At 43.6% G+C, this 20060-nt stretch overlaps 1 protein-coding gene and 1 non-coding gene across 2 annotated transcripts; both read left to right on the forward strand.

The window, feature by feature from the left end:
• The first annotated feature begins 1626 nt into the window (after positions 1-1626).
• trnag-ucc (transfer RNA glycine (anticodon UCC)) lies at positions 1627-1698 on the forward strand. Its single transcript has one exon. It is a non-coding gene; the product is annotated as a tRNA-Gly (tRNA).
• On the forward strand, positions 1640-19784 carry LOC110503390 (EF-hand domain-containing protein D2). The gene is made up of 4 exons (XM_036961969.2): positions 1640-2380; positions 10024-10171; positions 16587-16721; positions 18355-19784. Exons 1-4 carry the CDS (start codon positions 2085-2087, stop codon positions 18487-18489), a joined length of 714 nt encoding a protein of 237 aa, XP_036817864.2. The 5' UTR covers positions 1640-2084; the 3' UTR covers positions 18490-19784.
• Positions 19785-20060: the final 276 nt, after the last annotated feature.

Below are 20060 nucleotides of genomic sequence, written 5' to 3' on the forward strand. Positions count from 1 at the left end.
GTGTGCTATTTACAGATTGGCTGTGTACAGGTACAGTGATTGGCAGAGGTGTGGACTTGAGTCACATGACTTGGACTCGAGTCAGACTCGAGTCACAAATATGATGACTTGCAACTTGACTTTGACTTTAACCCAAATGACTCGTGACTTGACTTAGATGAGAAAAAAAAAATCCAGAAAATCACATTGTAGGATTTTTAATGAATTTATTTGCAAATTATGGTGGAAAATAAGTATTTGGTCACCTACAAACAAGCAAGATTTCTGGCTCTCACAGACCTGTAGCTTCTTCTTTAAGAGGCTCCTCTGTCCTCCACTCGTTACCTGTATTAAGGGCACCTGTTTGAACTTGTTATCAGTATAAAATACACCTGTCCACAACCTCAAACAGTCACACTCCAAACTCCACTATGGCCAAGACCAAAGAGCTGTCAAAGGACACCAGAAACAAAATTGTAGACCTGCACCAGGCTGTGAAGACTGAATCTGCAATAGGTAAGCAGCTTGGTTTGAAGAAATCAACTGTGGGAGCAATTATTAGGAATTGGAAGACATACAAGACCACTGATAATCTCCCTTGATCTGGGGCTCCACGCAAGATCTCACCCCGTGGGGTCAAAATGATCACAAGAACGGTGAGCAAAAATCCCAGAACCACACCTAGTGAATGACCTGCAGAGAACTGGGACCAAAGTAACAAAGCCTACCATCAGCAAGGGCATTAAAGATGAAACGTGGCTGGGTCTTTTAGCATGACAATGATCCCAAACACACCGCCCGGGCAACGAAGGAGTGGCTTCGTAAGAAGCATTTCAAGGTCCTGGAGTGGCCTAGCCAGTCTCCAGATCTCAACCCCATAGAAAATCTTTGGAGGGAGTTGAAAGTCTGTGTTGCCCAGCAACAGCCCCAAAACATCACTGCTCTAGAGGAGATCTGCATGGAGGAATGGGCCAAAATACCAGCAACAGTGTGTGAAAACCTTGTGAAGACTTACGGAAAACGTTTGACCTCTGTCATTGCCAACAAAGGGTATATAACAAAGTATTGAGATAAACTTTTGTTATTGACCAAATACTTATTTCCCACCATTATTTGCAAATAAATTCATTAAAAATCCTACAATGTGATTTTCTGGATTTTGTTTTTTTCCTTTTGTCTGTCATAGTTGAAGTGTACCTATGATGAAAATTACAGGCCTCTCTCATCTTTTTAAGTAGGATAACTTGCACAATTGGTGGCTGACTAAATACTTTTTTGCTGCACTGTATAGGGGCGCCTTTTTCCTGTCATGCATGTTGGTTTGTTTTGCACAGAACATGGAAGCAGATGATGACCTTTCTTTATTTAGCTAGATCATACATCTTTCTTGGCAGGCTGAGATTTAGCTAGTTCGCTAGGCCATGACTATTTTAACCGGTCCTCGCTATTAATGTGGCTAACGTTACTGTTTTGTTTGTCAATCCAGCCCACACTTGTTTGACTGACACTATATCTCCGCTATTTCAGTAATGGGAGTCGTGTTATTTGAGCACATAACATGTAAACATAATGGCAACTACGAAATAATGTCCAGATCAACTCCAATGCTTCTCTGAAGTTAGTACGGATTCATTTGGTAATGGTCGAGCGTTGGTGGTATAGTGGTGAGCATAGCTGCCTTCCAAGCAGTTGACCCGGGTTCGATTCCCGGCCAACGCAGATAGTTTTTCCTCCGTAGTTCCTTTTTTGATGGAGGCTACATTTTAGTACCTGCGTCACCGGTATAATAATTAGGTTCGATAAAAAAGATGACCAAGTAAACATACCAAGAATGTCTAAAAATCAAAACAATTATCCATCAACACCTTGACTGCTCGTGTTGCACCTTTTATGCTCTTATTTGTTTGGGCTCGCCTGTGGTTGGTTTCAGATGCTGTAATATAGCTCAATTTATGTTTTTATGCTGATGTTCAATTGTGCTCCGCCTCCTCGAAACTGTCCAGGGTGAGAGGAGCTCTGAGTCACGAGCTGACAGACACAGCTGACCACCCTGAGTGCTAGGCACACGTTCCAATCGCATCAAGTCCAAAAGTATCCTACGCACCATGGCATCGGACGAATTGGCGAGGAAACTGCAGCCCAGGATGGTTCCCCAATTCAACCCGCGTGCACCAGAGGAGACCCCGGTGAAACCGAGCGACTCTGTCCCTGAGCCGCAGGAAAAAGCGGTGGTGGTCATTGTCAATGATGCCACATCGGAACTCACGGCGAAACTCACCCGGAGACTGGATATCAACGATGGGAACGCTGCGCCCAAGCAAGCCAAGGTATTCAACCCCTACACGGAATTCAAAGAATTCTCTCGCAAACAGATCAAAGAGATGGAGAACATTTTCAAACGGTAGGCTAATCATTTATTTTTATTTGAATATCATTCTTGTGGCAGTGGTTATAGCCTATGTTGTGACTTGACCTGATAAAGAGGTGTCCTCAGTTTTGTCTGCAGGGGAGACCAGGGAACAAAGTAACAGCGGATCAGTTGTACTGAAACAGTTTAATAACTCAAATTTGAGACTATTTAGAAAGATGTTATGAAATGTGTTAGTGCTTAGTGTGTATATATGCCTAATGCGTTTAGTTCAAATCAATCAATGATGTATTGTCTTTTTAAATGTACTTGCTGGCTCTCTTTTTTTTGGTAACAGACCTGTGGAACCATTCTCCATGTATTTAAACATGTATCCTTTTATCAGTAAGATGGGGTCTTTTGGTTGGTATAGTTGATGCCAATAATTGTTATTGTATTTTATGGAGGGTGTTTTTATGTAACACAGTACTTAAAATCGTACATAATATTTATACACATTCACATAATTATATAAAATGTCACTTCTTTATATCAAGTTTAGCAGTACAATTAAGATAATACATTAGAATAAATAAAAAAAAGTCAAATTCAGACTTTTGAATGCTAAAAAGATATTTTATACTTTATATAAATCTATTCATTTTGGCTACTCCTTTTTGGTCAATGTGACATGCCTAAAAGATCAAATGGAAATATTTATTTTACATTTTTGTGTATTTTCTTCAAAATATCAGTTTCAAATCATCCTTTTTTAATTGCCCATCATTTTTACCATTGAAGACGGTGTTACATTTAACTTTGTAGCCTGTTATGTTTCGTCCCGGATAAGGTGTCAATTGTAATGTTTTACTTTCGGTTGAATTGTAAAACTTCTATGTCTTAGAAATGTAGTTATTCTATCTATGTTGTTTGTATAAAATATTATTAATCTAACATGAATAGCGTTTTCATAATAAGAAAAAGCCGAACAGTGTTACTTTGTTCCCTGGACACTATGCATGTTGCAGGCTAGTCACATCCAGGCAAGGTATTGAGTGAGCATGAGGGATTGATGTCAGAGACAATTTACTGAACACAGAATTGACAAGGTGAACTGAGATTGCTGAGTGACCTCTGTCTACTGCTTGTGGAGTGAAATTGTTGTGGAACTTCAGACTGAATGGTCTTCATCTAGCCTTCAACACTTTCCATTTCTGCCATGAATAGATATGAATAATATATAGCCCTATGTTGCTTACATGACAATAATTAATCTAGGTTGCTAGCCTAGTGTTATTATTGTATAGGGCGAATCCCCCATTTTTTCTCTACCTCTCATTTAATCCTCTCATAGACTATGTACTGTAATAACCTGCTGTGTGTGTGTGTGTGTGTGTGTGTCTAGAGCCTGCTTTGTCACTCCAGTCTCTGCAGCACCAACCATTTAGGATATTTGTGGACCCAGTGGGGGGATATGGGGCTATACTGGGCTTTACTGACATCCTCTGTACCAGGCCAAAATAATGTTTTCTCCTGGGCCAATGGAACTGTACAGTCATTGTGCAACAGTCTTTTTTCACTGGAGGGACAAGGGCCACTCTTCTCAAACACTGGGTCCCCAGTGACACCCCCTCTCCTGTGCGATAATGGCATCTTTGTGTGTGTGTGTGTGTGTGAGGGGGGGACCGCTGACGAGAGTAGACTTTACTGTATACAGTGTTTCTCTGGTGAGGGAGAGAGAGGGGAGATTGAGACTGGACAGCCTTTGCTTGTGAGACTAGTAGTGTCCATGTACTGTATTTGCTCAGAGCTATAGGGGAGACTACTTCAGAGCTATAGGGGAGACTACTTCAGAGCTATAGGGGAGACTACTTCAGAGCTATAGGGGAGACTACTTCAGAGCTATAGGGGAGACTACTTCAGAGCTATAGGGGAGACTACTTCAGAGCTATAGGGGAGACTACTTCAGAGCTATAGGGGAGACTACTTCAGAGCTATAGGGGAGACTACTTCAGAGCTATAGGGGAGACTACTTCAGAGCTATAGGGGAAACTACTTCAGAGCTATAGGGGAGACTACTTCAGAGCTATAGGGGAAACTACTTCAGAGCTATAGGGTAGGCTACTTCAGAGCTATAGGGGAGACTACTTCAGAGCTATAGGGGAGACTACTTCAGAGCTATAGGGGAGACTACTTCAGAGCTATAGGGAAGACTACTTCAGAGCTATAGGGGAGACTACTTCAGAGCTATAGGGGAGACTACTTCAGAGCTATAGGGGAAACTACTTCAGAGCTATAGGGGAGACTACTTCAGAGCTATAGGGGAGACTACTTCAGAGCTATAGGGGAGACTACTTCAGAGCTATAAGGGAGACTACTTCAGAGCTATAAGGGAGACTACTTCAGAGCTATAGGGGAGACTACTTCAGAGCTATAGGGGAGACTACTTCAGAGCTATAGGGGAGACTACTTCAGAGCTATAGGGGAGACATTGAACTTGAGGACATTTATTACTTTTGTTCCAGTTCGTCTGTGGCTTTGTAGCTACAGGTGCGTGTGAAAACAGTGTAGAGATGGATATTGATTGGTGGATTGATGCAGTATCACTGCAGTTTTTCCAGGACTATTTATTTAAACTTGAGTTTTACATTTGAGTTTGGCCTCAGCACAGTTGGAATGGAGGACTCAGTAAGTAGAGGTGGATATGGTTCACAGAGGAAGGGGGCTTGGTATCAACCTATTTCTTTAGGAGGATGTTGGGTTGATTGAGGGAATTTACTTGAACATGCCTCACAGTGACAAACATGCACTTAGATGCACTCATGAAGAAACATTTTGTAATCATGCCTCTCTCTCTCTCTCACCCACACACACTGCCCCAGATGATCTATTCTGTTGGGTGTTGGTTGAATGTGTCCTCTATCTCCATCGCTTTTGCCCGCCTCTCTCCTTCCTCTCTCTTCTCTCTGACTCTCAAGCTGTTCTGCCTGGGGCAGGTTTTATCCATCTCTCCTATAGCCAACACTGGGGCACTTCCTAGACATATGTCCGTGATTGACACGTGTTGCAGCATTACCCACCCAGGATAAACACGTGTTGCAGCATTACCCACCCATGATAGACATGTGTTGCAGCATTACCCACCCAGGATAGACATGTGTTGCAGCATTACCCACCCATGATAGACACGTGTTGCTGCATTACCCACCCGCGATAGACATGTGTTGCAGCATTACCCACCCAGGATAGACACGTGTTGCAGCATTACCCACCCAGGATAGACATGTGTTGCAGCATTACCCACCCAGGATAGACATGTGTTGCAGCATTACCCACCCATGTCGTAAGTGTCATAAGTATAGACTGTCATGCTTTAGAGTTTGGTTTCAGTGCAAAGCTCAGACCTTGATGATTAATTAGACCACAATGAGTTGAAGTGCTGCAAACCTCCATTTCCTTAGGATATCCTATCGTCTCTCTGTAGGCTTTTCATTGGCTGAAGCGGAGAGGTCAGATGTGCTGTCTTTGCCTGACTCATTATTTTCTGAGTGGACACTGCTTCCTTTATCTACCCAATCTGTCTTTCATCTCCCCCTGCTGTCCTTAGCTTTACATGCAGGGTACTTGACCTTCTGACCTAGCCACTGGTGGGTAACCTAGATATGGGTGAGACACATGCTCAGCGGGGGCACACTGATTAGACAATGGCCAGTCTCTCTGTGTCCTAAAGTTTGCTTGAATGCAGTCCTGGTGGCAGAGCCTAGTTGGGATGAGGGCCAGGGAGGGGGCACTTTGGAATGTTCTAAGCGGGGGTAGGCTAGATTGATGGCAGGGCCGGGCCATTCCATCCTAAATTATGCCTCTTCTCTCACCCCTTTATACTCTGCCTCACCCCATTATCTTTTGGTCTACCCTCCTCACACTCTCTCTCTTCCCTGATGCTGCACATGCCCTCCTCACCCTCTCTCTCTTCCCTGATGCTGCACATGCCCTCCTCACACTCTCTCTCTTCCCTGATGCTGTACATGCCCTCCTCACCCTCTCTCTCTTCCCTGATGCTGCACATGCCCTCCTCACACTCTCTCTCTTCCCTGATGCTGCACATGCCCTCCTCACACTCTCTCTCTTCCCTGATGATGCACATGCCCTCCTCACCTTCTCTCTCTTCCCTGATGCTGCACATGCCCTCCTCACACTCTCTCTCTTCCCTGATGCTGCACATGCCCTCCTCACACTCTCTCTCTTCCCTGATGCTGCACATGCCCTCCTCACACTCTCTCTCTTCCCTGATGCTGCACATGCCCTCCTCACACTCTCTCTCTTCCCTGATGCTGCACATGCCCTCCTCACACTCTCTCTCTTCCCTGATGCTGCACATGCCCTCCTCACACTCTCTCTCTTCCCTGATGCTGCACATGCCCTCCTCACACTCTCTCTCTTCCCTGATGCTGCACATGCCCTCCTCACACTTTCTCTCTCTTCCCTGATGCTGCACATGCCCTCCTCACACTCTCTCTCTTCCCTGATGGTGCACATGCCCCACTCACTCACCCACTTTCTCTGCATTCCATTGGCCTTAACCCTTCCCTGCCTTTTAACTCTGCATAACTCATACTCATCATCAACACTAAACTCTTAGAGAAATATGTGCTATCTAGAACCTAAAAGGGTTCTTCGGCTGTCCCCCCATAACACAACCCTTTTTGGTTCCAGGTAGAATCCTTTTGAGTTCTATATAGAACCCTTTACACAGAGGGTTCTACATGGAACACAAAATAGTTCTACCTGGAACCACAAATGGTTATCCTATGGGGACAACAGATGAATCCTTCTGGAACCCTTTTATCTAACAGTGGAGTCACAATTCTGACTTTTGATCGAGTCACTGATCGAAAAGCAGCCTCTGATGGTAATGCGTTAGTTACTGTGATTTCTGAGGGATGGCTTTTTCACAAATTTCTCTGTTTTCTCCGTCAGAGTCCACAAGTATCTCTGTGTCCGGGGTGAAAATGCACAGACACATGCACTAGCCTGACGCTTGTCTAAAACTGGCTGCATTAGAGATGAGGATGTAGCTCTATCAGCCGGCTCTTACCTGCTCCATCTTCACTCTGACACTAGAATGCCCTATAGCAGCAGGAGTGACCTGAATAGACTCAGAGACGGGGAGAGAGACGGGGGAGAGAGACGGGGGAGAGAGACGGGGGAGAGAGACGGGGGAGAGAGACGGGGGGAGAGAGACGGGGGGAGAGAGACGGGGGGAGAGAAGGGGAGAGAGACTGGGGGGGAGAGAGACGCGGGGAGAGAGACGGGGGAGAGAGACGGGGGGGACAGAAGGGGGAAGAGAGACGGGGGAGAGAAGGGGAGAGAGAGACGGGGAGAGAGAAGGAGAGAGACGGGGGAGAGAAGGGGAGAGAGACGGGGGAGAGAAGGGGAGAGAGACGGGGGAGAGAGAAGGGGAGAGAGACGGGGAGAGAGACCGGGGGAGAGAAGGGGAGAGAGACCGGGGGAGAGAAGGGGGGAGAGAAGGGGATAGAGACGGGGGAGAGACGGGGAGAGAGACGGGGAGAGAGACCGGGGAGAGAAGGGGAGAGAGACCGGGGAGAGAAGGGGAGAGAGACAGGGGAGAGACGGGGGGGGGGGGGAAGGGGGAGAGACGGGGGGAGAGAGAGAGAACGGGGGAGAGAAAAGGGGAGAGAGAAAAGGGGGGAGAGAGACGGGGAGGAGAGAGAGAAGGGGGGAGAGAGACGGGGAGAGAGAGAGAAGGGGGAGAGAGAAGAGGGAGAGAGAGAAGGGGAGAGAGCTGGTGAGAGGGAAAGAGGGGGAGAGAGTGAGAGGGAGGAGAGAGAGAGAGAGAGAGAGAGAAAGAAAGATCCAAAAATACAATGTCCATGCCAAAAGCCTTGGTATCTATAATTACTGCAGGAAGTTAGCTGTGGGACAATAAGTCCTGACCATGGACCGTAGCTGTGGCACCACTCCCTTACAAAGGAAGACATTCCATAACACTGTTGTTTTCTTGCCTCATTTCACTTTTGAGTTTTTTGATAGCCAGACAGCCTTTTAGTCTTATCTAAGTTACGTCAAAGCCTTCGTCAGACACTTGGACGGTAGATTGTGGTAGAAAGCTGGGCCGGTAATAGCAGCCCAGAGTAGTATTTTAATGATCATAGTACTGCCTCTGACTAGGCAGCTTTTCTGTTCTTTCAGCATAACATGTTGTTGTTGTGAGATACTGACTTGCCCCGCTGAGGAGCTGGACTAGGACCTGTCACTAAGCTGTGGAGTGGGTCCTGTATGTACAGGTGACAGTTGCTAAGCTGCTCTGTGGTCATCAGTTGCTGTGAACAGTTGTCATACTGGTCAGCTGTGGAGGACCAAACAAAACCAGCTGTCCTAGAACACAGATGGGTGTGTGTGTGTGTGCGCGTGCGCGATGGGAATGAATATGGTGAAAAGTAATTCAGCACGCTTGACAGGGACACGAACAGGAATTACAGTATTGAGTGGGTAACAGTGTTGGGTGGGTTACAGTGTTGGGTGGGTTACAGTGTTGGGTGGGTTACAGTGTTGGTTGGGTAACAGTATTGGGTGGGTAACAGTGTTTGGTGGCTTACAGTGTTGGGTGGCTTACAGTGTTGGGTGGTTAACAGTATTGGGTGGGTAACAGTGTTGGGTGGGGTTCAAATCAGTGGTCCTTTGTGCTACTGAGCACAAAGGCTGATTGTTAGGAAGTTAATAGTCCTAAATCAGGTGGTTTTTAAGGGAGGGCATTTAGTTCCTATGGACCTTTGAAGAGTTAGCCTGAAAAAATGACATCTCTCTTTTTGGTCTCTGGTCTGACCAGATTACACTCCTACCATTCAGGCGTCGGCAGCACATGTGTGTTTGCGTGCGTGCGTTTGAATGAGTGAGTGTGTGTGTGTTTCCTCACTCACACCCAGATCCAGTGCCTCTCGAACAGCTGTGTGAAAGGATCTATAAATACGTATTGTGTCAGATACAGACGGACTCCTTGCAGCCCCCCCCCACATACACACACACACTTCTGCTCTATCTCCATCTCACTCAGTTATCTCTCTCTGTTTTTCAATTATTCCCTTGATCTGTTTATCACCCTTGATTCATCTGTTGTTTTTCTGATGACAAATGAGTGTGTTGTGTTTTAACTGTGATTGATCAGGGAAAGTTGGTGTTTGTGTGTGTCAGTCAAGCAAAGGTAGCTGTCTGGTTAGTGTCAACCACTCGCATCACTATTCCCAGCATCATAACATGTCTGTCTCTCCTCTGTGTGTTGTAATGTCATTGGCAGACTTAGGGACTGTATCTCTATGTCTAGATGTGGCTGTCTGGTCACACTCAGGGTATAGATGCCTTTCACCACATTGGGCCGGTCAACCAGTCTAGGCTGAACTTAGGAAAGGTTTGGCACATATCTTACTAGATCCATGAGGTGTTTTTGAGCATTTGACCTGACCATGAGAAACACCTCTAGTTGTTGGCTATATAACTATCTGTGGCCTTTATGACAGACTTAACATGTTAGTGTAATGAGTTAGTGTAATGTCTGTGTACCTTCCTTTCCCCCTGGCTGTATGTAGACACAACTCTCTGTAGGTTTGACAGTGGTAAGGAGGGCTTCATAAAGTTGTGATGTTATAATGTAAGTTAATTGATCTACCCTCCTCTCGCTGTAGGTTTGACAGTGGTAAGGACGGCTTCATAGACCTGATGGAGCTGAAGCTGATGATGGAGAAGCTGGGAGCTCCTCAGACCCACCTGGGCCTCAAGAATATGATCAGGGAGGTGGATGAGGACTTCGACAGCAAGCTGAGCTACAGAGAGGTGTGTGTAGTGTGCTGTCTACTTCCATGTCAATGTCCTTGTGTGTGTGCCTGAGTGAGTCAATGCCTTACAAGGCCTGTTAATTACAGTGTGTATTTTTTAACTGCAGTAACACATACAGAACCTTCAGAAGGTATTCACTCTCCTTGAGTTTTTCCACATTTTGTTGTTACAGCCTGAATTGTGTTTTGTCACTGACCTGCACAAAATACCCCCATAGTGTCCAAGTGGAATTATCTTTGTGAAATGTTTACAAATTAATAAAACATTTAAATTTTAAATGTCTTGAGTCTATAAGTATTCAACCCCTTTATTATGGCAAGCCTAAATAAGTTCAGGAGTAAAATTGTGCTTAACAAGTGACATAATAAGTTGCATGGACTCACTCTGTACAATAATAATGTTTAACAAGATTTTTAATTGACTACCTCATTGATGTACCCAACACATACAATTATCTGTAAGGTTCCTCTGTCGAACAGTGAATTTCATACACAATTCAACCACAAAGACCAGGGAGGTTTTCCAATGTCTCGCATAGAACGGCACCTATTGGTAGATGGGTAAAACATTTAAAAAGCAGACATTGAATATCCCTTTGAGCATTGAGAAGTTTTTAATTACATTTTGGATGGTGTATCAATACACCCAGTCACTGCAAAGATACAGGCGTCCTTCCTAACTCAGTTGCCGGAGAGGAAGGAAACCGCTCAGGGATTTCACCATGAGGCCAATGGTGACTTTAAAATAGTTACAGAGTTTAATGGCTGTGATAGGAGAAAACTGAGAACCTCATATACATTTCTTGGAATTTTAATTGATGACGGCCTCTCTTTTAAATTGCATACTCAACAACTTACAAAAAAATTGAAGCTGAAATTGGGATTTTATTTTAGGAATAAGGCCTGTTTTTCTTTTGAAGCCAGAAGTAGGCTAGTATCAGCTACATTTATGCCTTTACTAGACTATGGGGATATTTAATATATGAATGCTTCCGCTCAGTGTTTGAGATCAATTGACACTTTACCATGGCACTTTGAGATTTATTTTAAACTGCAAAACCCTTACGCACCACTGCACTTTGTATACCAGTGTTGGCTGGCCTTCTCTAGTCACTCGTAGGCTCAGTCACTGGTATCTACAAAGCCATTTTTACTACCTTTTTATTTGGGCCTTTTTAATGTTCAGACATGTGGTGGGTACTCTCTTCGTTCGCTGGACGTTATCCTCTTAACTGTTCCAAATGTCTGAACTGAATTTGGTAAAAGGGCCTTTATGTACTCTGCGCCATCGTCTTGGAACGCCTTACAAAATAATTTTAAACTGGAAGAACTTGTCCCGATTGGTGTTTTTAAATCACCGATGAAGGATTTTGAGGCTGATTCCCTGACCTGTCAAAGTTTTTAATTAGCTGTTTTTGATTTTGTTATACTCTTGTGAATTCAATGTTTTTTTACTAGATTACTTGTAGTTTTTCATGTTGTCTGTCTGTAATTTTTGTCATGACTTGGTGCTGCCTGTCTTGGCCAGGACGCTCTTGAAAAATAGATTTTAAATCTCAATGAGCCCTTCCTGGTTAAATAAAGGTTAAAAAACATAAAATAAATAAAACTAAAGTAATACTGAAAAATGTTTGACCGCAATCCAATACAACACATGACTGAGTACCACTCTCCATATTTTCAAGCATAGTGGTGGCTGCATCATGTTATGGGTATGCTTGATATCGTAAAGGACTGAGGAATTTTTCAGGATAAAAAATAAATGGAATGGAGCTAAGACCAGGCAAAATCCTAGAGGAAAACCTGGTTCAGTCTGGTTTCCACCAGATACTGTGAGGTGAATTCACCTTTCAGCAGGACAATAACCTAAAACATAAGGCCAAATCTACACTGGAGTTGCTTACCAAGAAGACAGTGAGTGTTCCTGAGTGGCCGAGATACAGTTTTGACTTAAATATGCTAGAAAATCTATGGCAAGACCTGAAAATGCTGTCTAACAATTTGACAGAGCTTGAATAGGGTAACTAGTGTACTCCATTCAGGACAGTCTGTAAAAGGGTGTGTCTCATTATCACTCTGCGAGTGTACGGGGAGGGGGGGGGAGGGGGATAGATACAGAGAGAACCTGGAGAAGAGTCCCCTCTGCCAGCTGGTTTGGAGACTCTACTTACAAACAGACTCCACAGAGCCCCCGGACAGCAACGCAATTAAACAAAAAGATAGTTACAGTACTTGACACATTAGAAAGAATAATACCAAAAAAACAGAGCAAACTGGATTGTTATTTGACCCTAAACAGAGTACACAGTGGCAGAATACCTGACCACTGTAACTGACCCCAAATTAAGGAAAGCTTTGACTATGTACAGACTCTGTGAGCATGGCCTTGCTATCGAGAGAGGCCGTCATTGGCAGCTCTCAAGAGAAGACGGGCTATGTGCCCACTGCCCACAAAATGAGCTGAACTTCCTAACCTCCTGCCAAATGTATGACCATACCAGCGACATATACAGTGGGGCAAAAAAGTATTTAGTCAGCCACCAATTGTGCAAGTTCTCCCACTTAAAAAGATGAGAGAGGCCTGTAATTTTCATCAAAGGTACACTTCAACTAGCATAAACTCCCATATCTAGGATAAACTCCCATATCTACAGTGTGCCATCACTGCAGTAATATTTGTACCCTGTTGCCACAAGAAAAGGGTAACTAGTGGAGCATAAACATCATTGTAAATACAACCCATATTTATGTTTATTTTCTCTTTCATACTTCAACTATTTTCACATTTATATCATTTGCCTATTATTTTAAAACTTTTGGGTGTGATGTTTACTGTACATTTTGTATTGTTTATTTCCATTTTATTTCTTGTCTATTTCACTTGCTTTGGCAATGTAAACACATGTTTCCTATGCCAATAAAGCTGTTTTAATTGCATTGAATTGAGAGAGAAACTGATTACGACAGGTAGCACACTTCTGCATGACTTAGCCACAGCCCCCTCCTATGACCTATCTCCCCTTCTACCTCCAACTCCCCTCCCTCTCTCTCCTTCTATTTCCTACCCCCTCTCTCACCCTTCTTACTCCCCTCCCCCTCTCTCCTTCTATTGCCTACCCCTCCCTCTGTATCTTTCCTACCCCCCCCTCTCTCCGTATCTCCCCCCCGCCTCTTCGTATCTTTCCTACCCCCTCTCTCTCTCTCCCCTCTCTCACATACTCACAGGGTTTAACAGGTGATAGGGGCAGCTGAACAGAGATACAAAGACTCTGTTTGGTTTGAGCTCTGAGGCATTGACCAAAGCCCAATCCTTGCTTCTCTCTGCCTCTCATTCTCCTGATTGGAGTAGCTGAGTTTCACACAGACATATCCCATTACACAGCACAGTCCCTAGGACCACTGGTGGTCTGGCTAGATGGGGGATTCTATCACCCTTCTGAGCCTGGTTCCTTTCTAGGTGTCTTCCTAGGTACCTGCCTTTCTAGGGAGTTTTTCCTAGCGACCGTGCTTCTACATCTGAATTGCTTTGTGGTTTTAGGCTGGGTGTCAGTATAGACCTTTGACAACTGCTGATGTAAAAAGGGCTTTATAAAATCCATTTGATTGATTGATATCAGGTCGCTACATCAAGGTCACACACAGAAAACACATCTCATAGGAGGACAGTTCTGACACTAAACCCACAGACATGAACAGTTATAACATCTATATGATGTTATGATATTACAAGGACCAGTTATCACTTCTATATGATATCAGAAGGAACCGTTATCACTTCTATATGATATCAGAAGGAACCGTTATCACTTCTATATGATATCAGAAGGAACCGTTATCACTTCTATATGATATATCAGAAGGAACCGTTATCACTTCTATATGATATGATATCAGAAGGACCCCTTATCACTTCTATATGATATGATATGATATCAGAAGGAACCGTTATCACTTCTCTATGATGCTATGATATTAGACTGTTAGGTACTTGATGTTGATAATTGGTAATTGATGTTGTGAAGCTTTGTAGGGATTGTTGTGACAGACTATTGTTGTGGCAGTACATGAAATGTAGGAAATATAGGACCCTATATTTGGCAAAAAAAACAGTTTATAGTTGTTTTTAGAGCTAAAATAATTGACTATGACCTACAATAACATCTTATGTTTATTTCACAAATGCAGTGCACTGTAACTCCTGTATATATTATACAATCTACTGACCTAAAAAGTATAGATACAGTTGAAGTTGGAAGTTTACATACACATTAGCCAAATATATTTAAACTCAGTTTTTCACAATTCCTGACATTTAATCCTAGTAAAAATTCCCTGTCTTAGGTCAGTTAGGATCACCACTTTATTTTAAGAATGTGAAATGTCAGAATAATAGTAGAGAATTATTTAATCTTTTATTTCTTTCATCACATTCCCAGTGGGTCAGAAGTTTACATACACTCAATTAGTATTTGATAGCATTGACATTAAATTGTTTCACTTGGTTCAAACCTAGCCTTCCACAAGATTCCCACATTAAGTGGGGTGAATTTTGGCCCATTCCTCCTGACAGAGCTGGTGTAACGGAGTCAGGTTTGTGGGCTTCCTTGCTCGCACACGCTTTTTTAGTTCTGCCCACAAATTTTCTCTAGGATTGAGGTCAGGGCTTTGTGATGGCCACTTCAATACCTTGACTTTGTTGTCCTTAAGCCATTTTGCCATAAATTTGGAAGTATGCTTGGGGTCATTGTCCATTTGGAAGACCCACTTGCGACCAAGATTTAACTTCCTGACTGATGTCTTGAGATGTTGCTTCAATATATCCACATAATTTTCTTTCCTCTGAATTTCATCTATTTTGTGAAGTGCTCCAGTCCCTCCTGCAGCAAAGCACCCTCTCACAACATGATGCTGCCACCCCCGTGCTTCACGGTTGGGATGGTGTTCTTCGGCTTGCAAGACTCCCCCTATTTCCTCCAAACATAATCATGGTCATTATGGGCAAACAGTTTTATTTTTGTTTGATCAGACCAGAGGACATTTCTTCAAAAAGTACAATCTTTGTCCCCATGTGCAGTTGCAAACCGTAGTCTGGCTTTTTTTATTGTGGTTATAGAGCAGTGGCTTCTTCCTTGCTGAGCGTACTTTCAGGTTATGTCGATATAGAACTCGTTTTACTGTGGATATAGATACGTTTGTACCTATTTCCTCCAGTATCTTCACATGGTTCTTTGCTGTTGTTTTGGGATTGATTTGCACTTTTCGTACCAAAGTACGTTCATCTCTAGGACAGAACGCGTCTCCTTCCTGAGTGGTATGACGGCTGTGTGGTCCCACAGTGTTTATACTTGCGTACTATTGTTTGTACAGATGAACGTGTTACCTTCAGGCATTTGGAAATTGCTCCCAAGGATGCAAGGATGAACCAGACTTGTGGAGGTCTACAATTTTTTTTCAGAGGTCTTGGCTGATTTTTTAAAAACATTTTCTTCATGATGTCAAGCAAAGAGGCACTGAGTTTGAAGGTAGACCTTGAAATACATCCACAGGTACACCTCCAATTGACTCAAATGATGTCAATTAGCCTATCAGAAGCTCTAAAGCCATGACATAATTTTCTGGAATTTTCCAAGCTGTTTAAAGGCACATTCATCTTAGTGTATGTTAACTTCTGACCCACTGGAATTGTGATACAGTGAATTATAAGTGAAATAATCTGTCTGTAAACAATTTCTGCAAAAATTACTTGTGTCATGCCGACTTGCCAAAATGTTCTAACCAACTAGCCAAAACTATAGTTTGTTATCAAGAAATGTGTGGAGGAGTTGAAAAACAAGTTTTAATGACTCCAACCTAAGTGTATGTAAACTTCTAACTTCAACTGAATGTATAGTTCTGTTTGAGCCTCTCTCCCCCACCCTGATGTTTCCCTCTCTCCCCCACCCTGATGTTTCCCTCTCTCCCCCACCCTGATGTTTCCCTCTCTCCCCCACCCTGATGTTTCTCTCTCTCCCCCATCCTGATGTTTCTCTCTCTCCCCCATCCTGATGTTTCTCTCTCTCCCCCACCCTGATGTTTCTCTCTCTCCCCCACCCTGATGTTTCTCTCTCCCCCACCTTGATGTTTCTCTCTCTCCCCCACCCTGATGTTTCTCTCTCTCCCCCACCCTGATGTTTCTCTCTCTCCCCCACCCTGATGTTTCTCTCTCTCCCCCACCCTGATGTTTCTCTCTCTCCCCCACCCTGATGTTTCTCTCTCTCCCCCACCCTGATGTTTCCCTCTCTCCTCTACCCTGATGTTACCCTTTCTCCTCCACCCTGATGTTTCCCTCTCTCGCCCACCCTGATGTTTCCCTCTCTCACCCAACCTGATGTTTCCCTCTCTCCTCCACCCTGATGTTTCCCTCTCTCCTCCAGTTCCTGCTGATCTTCAGGCGAGCAGCGGCAGGCGAGCTGCAGGAGGAGAGCGGTCTGGTGGCTCTGGCCAGACTGTCTGAGATTGACGTCTCCACAGAGGGAGTCATGGGGGCTCGGGACTTCTTCGAGGCTAAGGTAGGAGTAGGTTGGAGGAAGAGGAGAGAGTGTGTGTGTGTGTATGTATGTGTGAGAAAAGGGTTGGCTGTGTCAACATTATAGAATCAATGCCCATGATGAACCAGGGTGATTGGACAAGGGGAGGGTGTGTGACGTGTGTTAAGTTTCCCAGATGTATAGTTGTGAATACTTGAGGAAATGCAGGTCACAGTAGGTGGGCCACAAGAGCTCAGCTATTTTAAGACCTGACGTGCATTAGCTGGCCTGATTCATTCCTCGTCTCTCCCATCATAACAGGATTGTACACCAGCATGTCTTAGGCCACATCCACCTCTAGTGGACAGAAAGAGAAATACAGTGACTCTGTGTGTGTTCTGTGCTGTTTTTGAGTTTGCAGTGTAGGTTGAAATTATCTAATGTTTCAGGTACAGATTCAGTAGTGATGGAATTCAGAGTGGTGTTATACAGTGCATTCTGAAAGTATTCAAACCCCTTGAGGTTTTCCACATTTTGTTACGTTTCAGCCTTATTCTAAAATAGATTAACTAGTTTTTTTCCCCTCATCAATCCACACACAATAGCTCATAATGACAAATCAAAAACAGGTTTTTCAAAATCTTTGCAAATGACTCTGCAAGCTTGGTGCACATGTATTTGGGGAGATTCTTCCATTCATCTCTGCAGATCCTCTCAAGCTCTGTCAGGTTGGATGGGGAGCATCAATACACAACTATTTTCAGGTCACTTCAGAGATGTTCGATCAGGTTCAAGTCCGGGCTCTGGCTGGGCCACTCAAGGAAATTCAGAGACTTGTCCCGAAGCCACTCCTGTTTTGTTTTGGCTGTGTGCTTAGTGTCGTTGTCCTGTTGGAAGGTGAACCCCTGTACTTTGCTCTGTTCATCTTTCCCTCGATCCTGACTAGTCTCCCAGTCCCTGCCGCTGAAAAACATCCCCACAACATGATGCTGTCACCACCGTGCTTCACAGTATGGATGGTGCCAGGTTTCCTCCAGACGGGACGCTTGGCATTCAGGCCAAAGAGTTCAATCTTGGTTTCATCGGACCAGAGAATCTTGTTTCTCACGGTCTGAAAGAAAGACTCCAGCGGGTTGTCATGTTTCTTTGACTGAGTAGTGGATTCCGTCTGACCACTCTACCATAAAGGCCTGATTGGTGTAGTGCTGCAGAGAAGGTTGTCCTTCTGGAAGGTTCTTCCATCTCCACAGAGGAACATTGAACCTCTCTCTGTCAGAGTGACCATCAGGTTCTTGGTCACCTCCCTGACCAAGGCCCTTCTCCCCCGATTGCTCAGTTTGGCCAGGTGGCCAGCTCTAGGAAGAGTCTTGGTGGTTCCAAACTTCTTCCATTTAATAATGTTCTTGGGGATCTTCAATGCCACATAAATGTTTTGGTACCCTTCCCCAGAGCTGTGCCTCGACACAATTATGTCTCTGGGCTTTTATTTTAGAAATTTTAATACATTTTACATTTCGAAAAACCTGTTTTCACTTTGTCATTATGGGGTATTGTATGTAGAATAAGGCAGTAGTGTAACAAAATGTGGAAGAAGTCAAGGGTTCTGAATACTTCCCGAATGCACTGTATAATCCCTGGCTGTACTGTAGATCTAATATTGTGTTGTATGGTGCAGGTGCAAGCTCTAAAGGTGGGCAGTAAGTTTGAGGCTGAGATCCGAGAGGAGCAGGAGGAAATGAAGAGGCAGGCGCTTGATAGGAAACAGAGACGGGCTGCCTTCAAAGAGCTGCAGTCTGCCTTCTGCTCATAATACAGTGCACACACACTGAAACACACACACACACTGAAACACACACACACACTGAAACACACACACACACTGAAACACACACACACACTGAAACACACACACACACTGAAACACACACACACACTGAAACACACACACACACACACTGAAACACACACACACACACACACACACACTGAAACACACACACACACACACACACACTGAAACACACACACACACACACCGAAACACACACACACACACACACACTGAAACACACACACACACACACTGAAACAAAACACACACACACTGAAACACACACACTGAAACACACACTGAAACACACACTGAAACACACACACACACACACTGAAACACACACACACACACACTGAAACACACACACACACACACACACACACACACACACTGAAACACACACACACACACACTGAAACACACACACACACACACTGAAACACACACACACACACACACACACACTGAAACACACACTGAAACACACACACACTGAAACACACACACTGAAACACACACTGAAACACACACTGAAACACACACACACACACACTGAAACACACACACACTGAAACACGCACACACTGAAACACACACACGTGCACACTGAAACACACACACACTAAAACACACACAAACACAAACTAAAACATGCATGATCATGCTCATACTCCCTTGCACATTAAGGGAGGTTTTAAAGTAGTTCCATAGCTTCCCTGAATACACACATAATAATATTTGATTGAATAATGAAAGTTTGATATTAAGGTTATTGTTATGATATGACTGTTGTGATTTATTGTTATTATTGTTCTGATTAACATGATTGTATTAGCTATTATACACAATATTCTCACTTAGTTTAAAACAGTGAGGTCATACCTATTTTAAGAAAATAGATGTTTCTATTTCCCATCAATAATTATATTGTTTGATGTACATTACAGAAAAGGTTATGTGGATCAATGTATTGACCAATTTATGCGTAGAAGGCAAAGGAATGTTAAAATATCTGTGTCCAAAAAAAGTCCCTAGCCACCTTTTTTTTTTCTGTTGAAACCTGTAAAAATCACTGAATATACGTTTTCACTATTGGCATATTATAGGTGGTGCTGTTATATTGAATACTGACCAGTAATCCATGTTTGTTTAATTTCTAGAAACATACCATCATGTAACACTGTAGCATTAGGTTGTCTTATGTGTCCCGAAATAAAAGGAAATGGATGAATTGTATTTTTCCATAAATAAAACAATGGTAATCACATTCTGTCTGCTTTCTCAATGATGTGTATTCTAGTGATCTGATTTGCTGGTCTGGTAAGTTTCAAACAGCTGTGGTACAGTACTGGTGAGGAAAGACAGGAGGCCGCTTGGTAGCGAGGCTGACTTGATGCATTTGGAAAGTATTCAAACCCCTGGACTTTTCCCACATTTTGTTACTTACAGCTTTATTCTAAAATTGCTTAAACTTTTTAGAATTTAATCTATCTACACACAATACTCCACAATGACAAACTTTTTTTTACATTTTTGGAAATTTAGAA

Source organism: Oncorhynchus mykiss, chromosome 24 (genome assembly GCF_057628025.1).
Source record: "Oncorhynchus mykiss isolate SJ-2025 chromosome 24, ASM5762802v1, whole genome shotgun sequence".
Classification (NCBI taxonomy): domain Eukaryota; kingdom Metazoa; phylum Chordata; class Actinopteri; order Salmoniformes; family Salmonidae; genus Oncorhynchus; species Oncorhynchus mykiss.

Excerpts from the sequence above, each read along its gene's own strand:
- LOC110503390 (XM_036961969.2), top strand. The coding sequence starts at position 2,085 with ATGGCATCGGACGAATTGGCGAGGAAACTGCAGCCCAGGATGGTTCCC. Across the intron at positions 2,381-10,023 it reads ATGGAGAACATTTTCAAACG|GTTTGACAGTGGTAAGGACG; the intron begins GTAGGCTAATCA and ends CTCTCGCTGTAG. Across the intron at positions 16,722-18,354 it reads GGGACTTCTTCGAGGCTAAG|GTGCAAGCTCTAAAGGTGGG; the intron begins GTAGGAGTAGGT and ends TGTATGGTGCAG.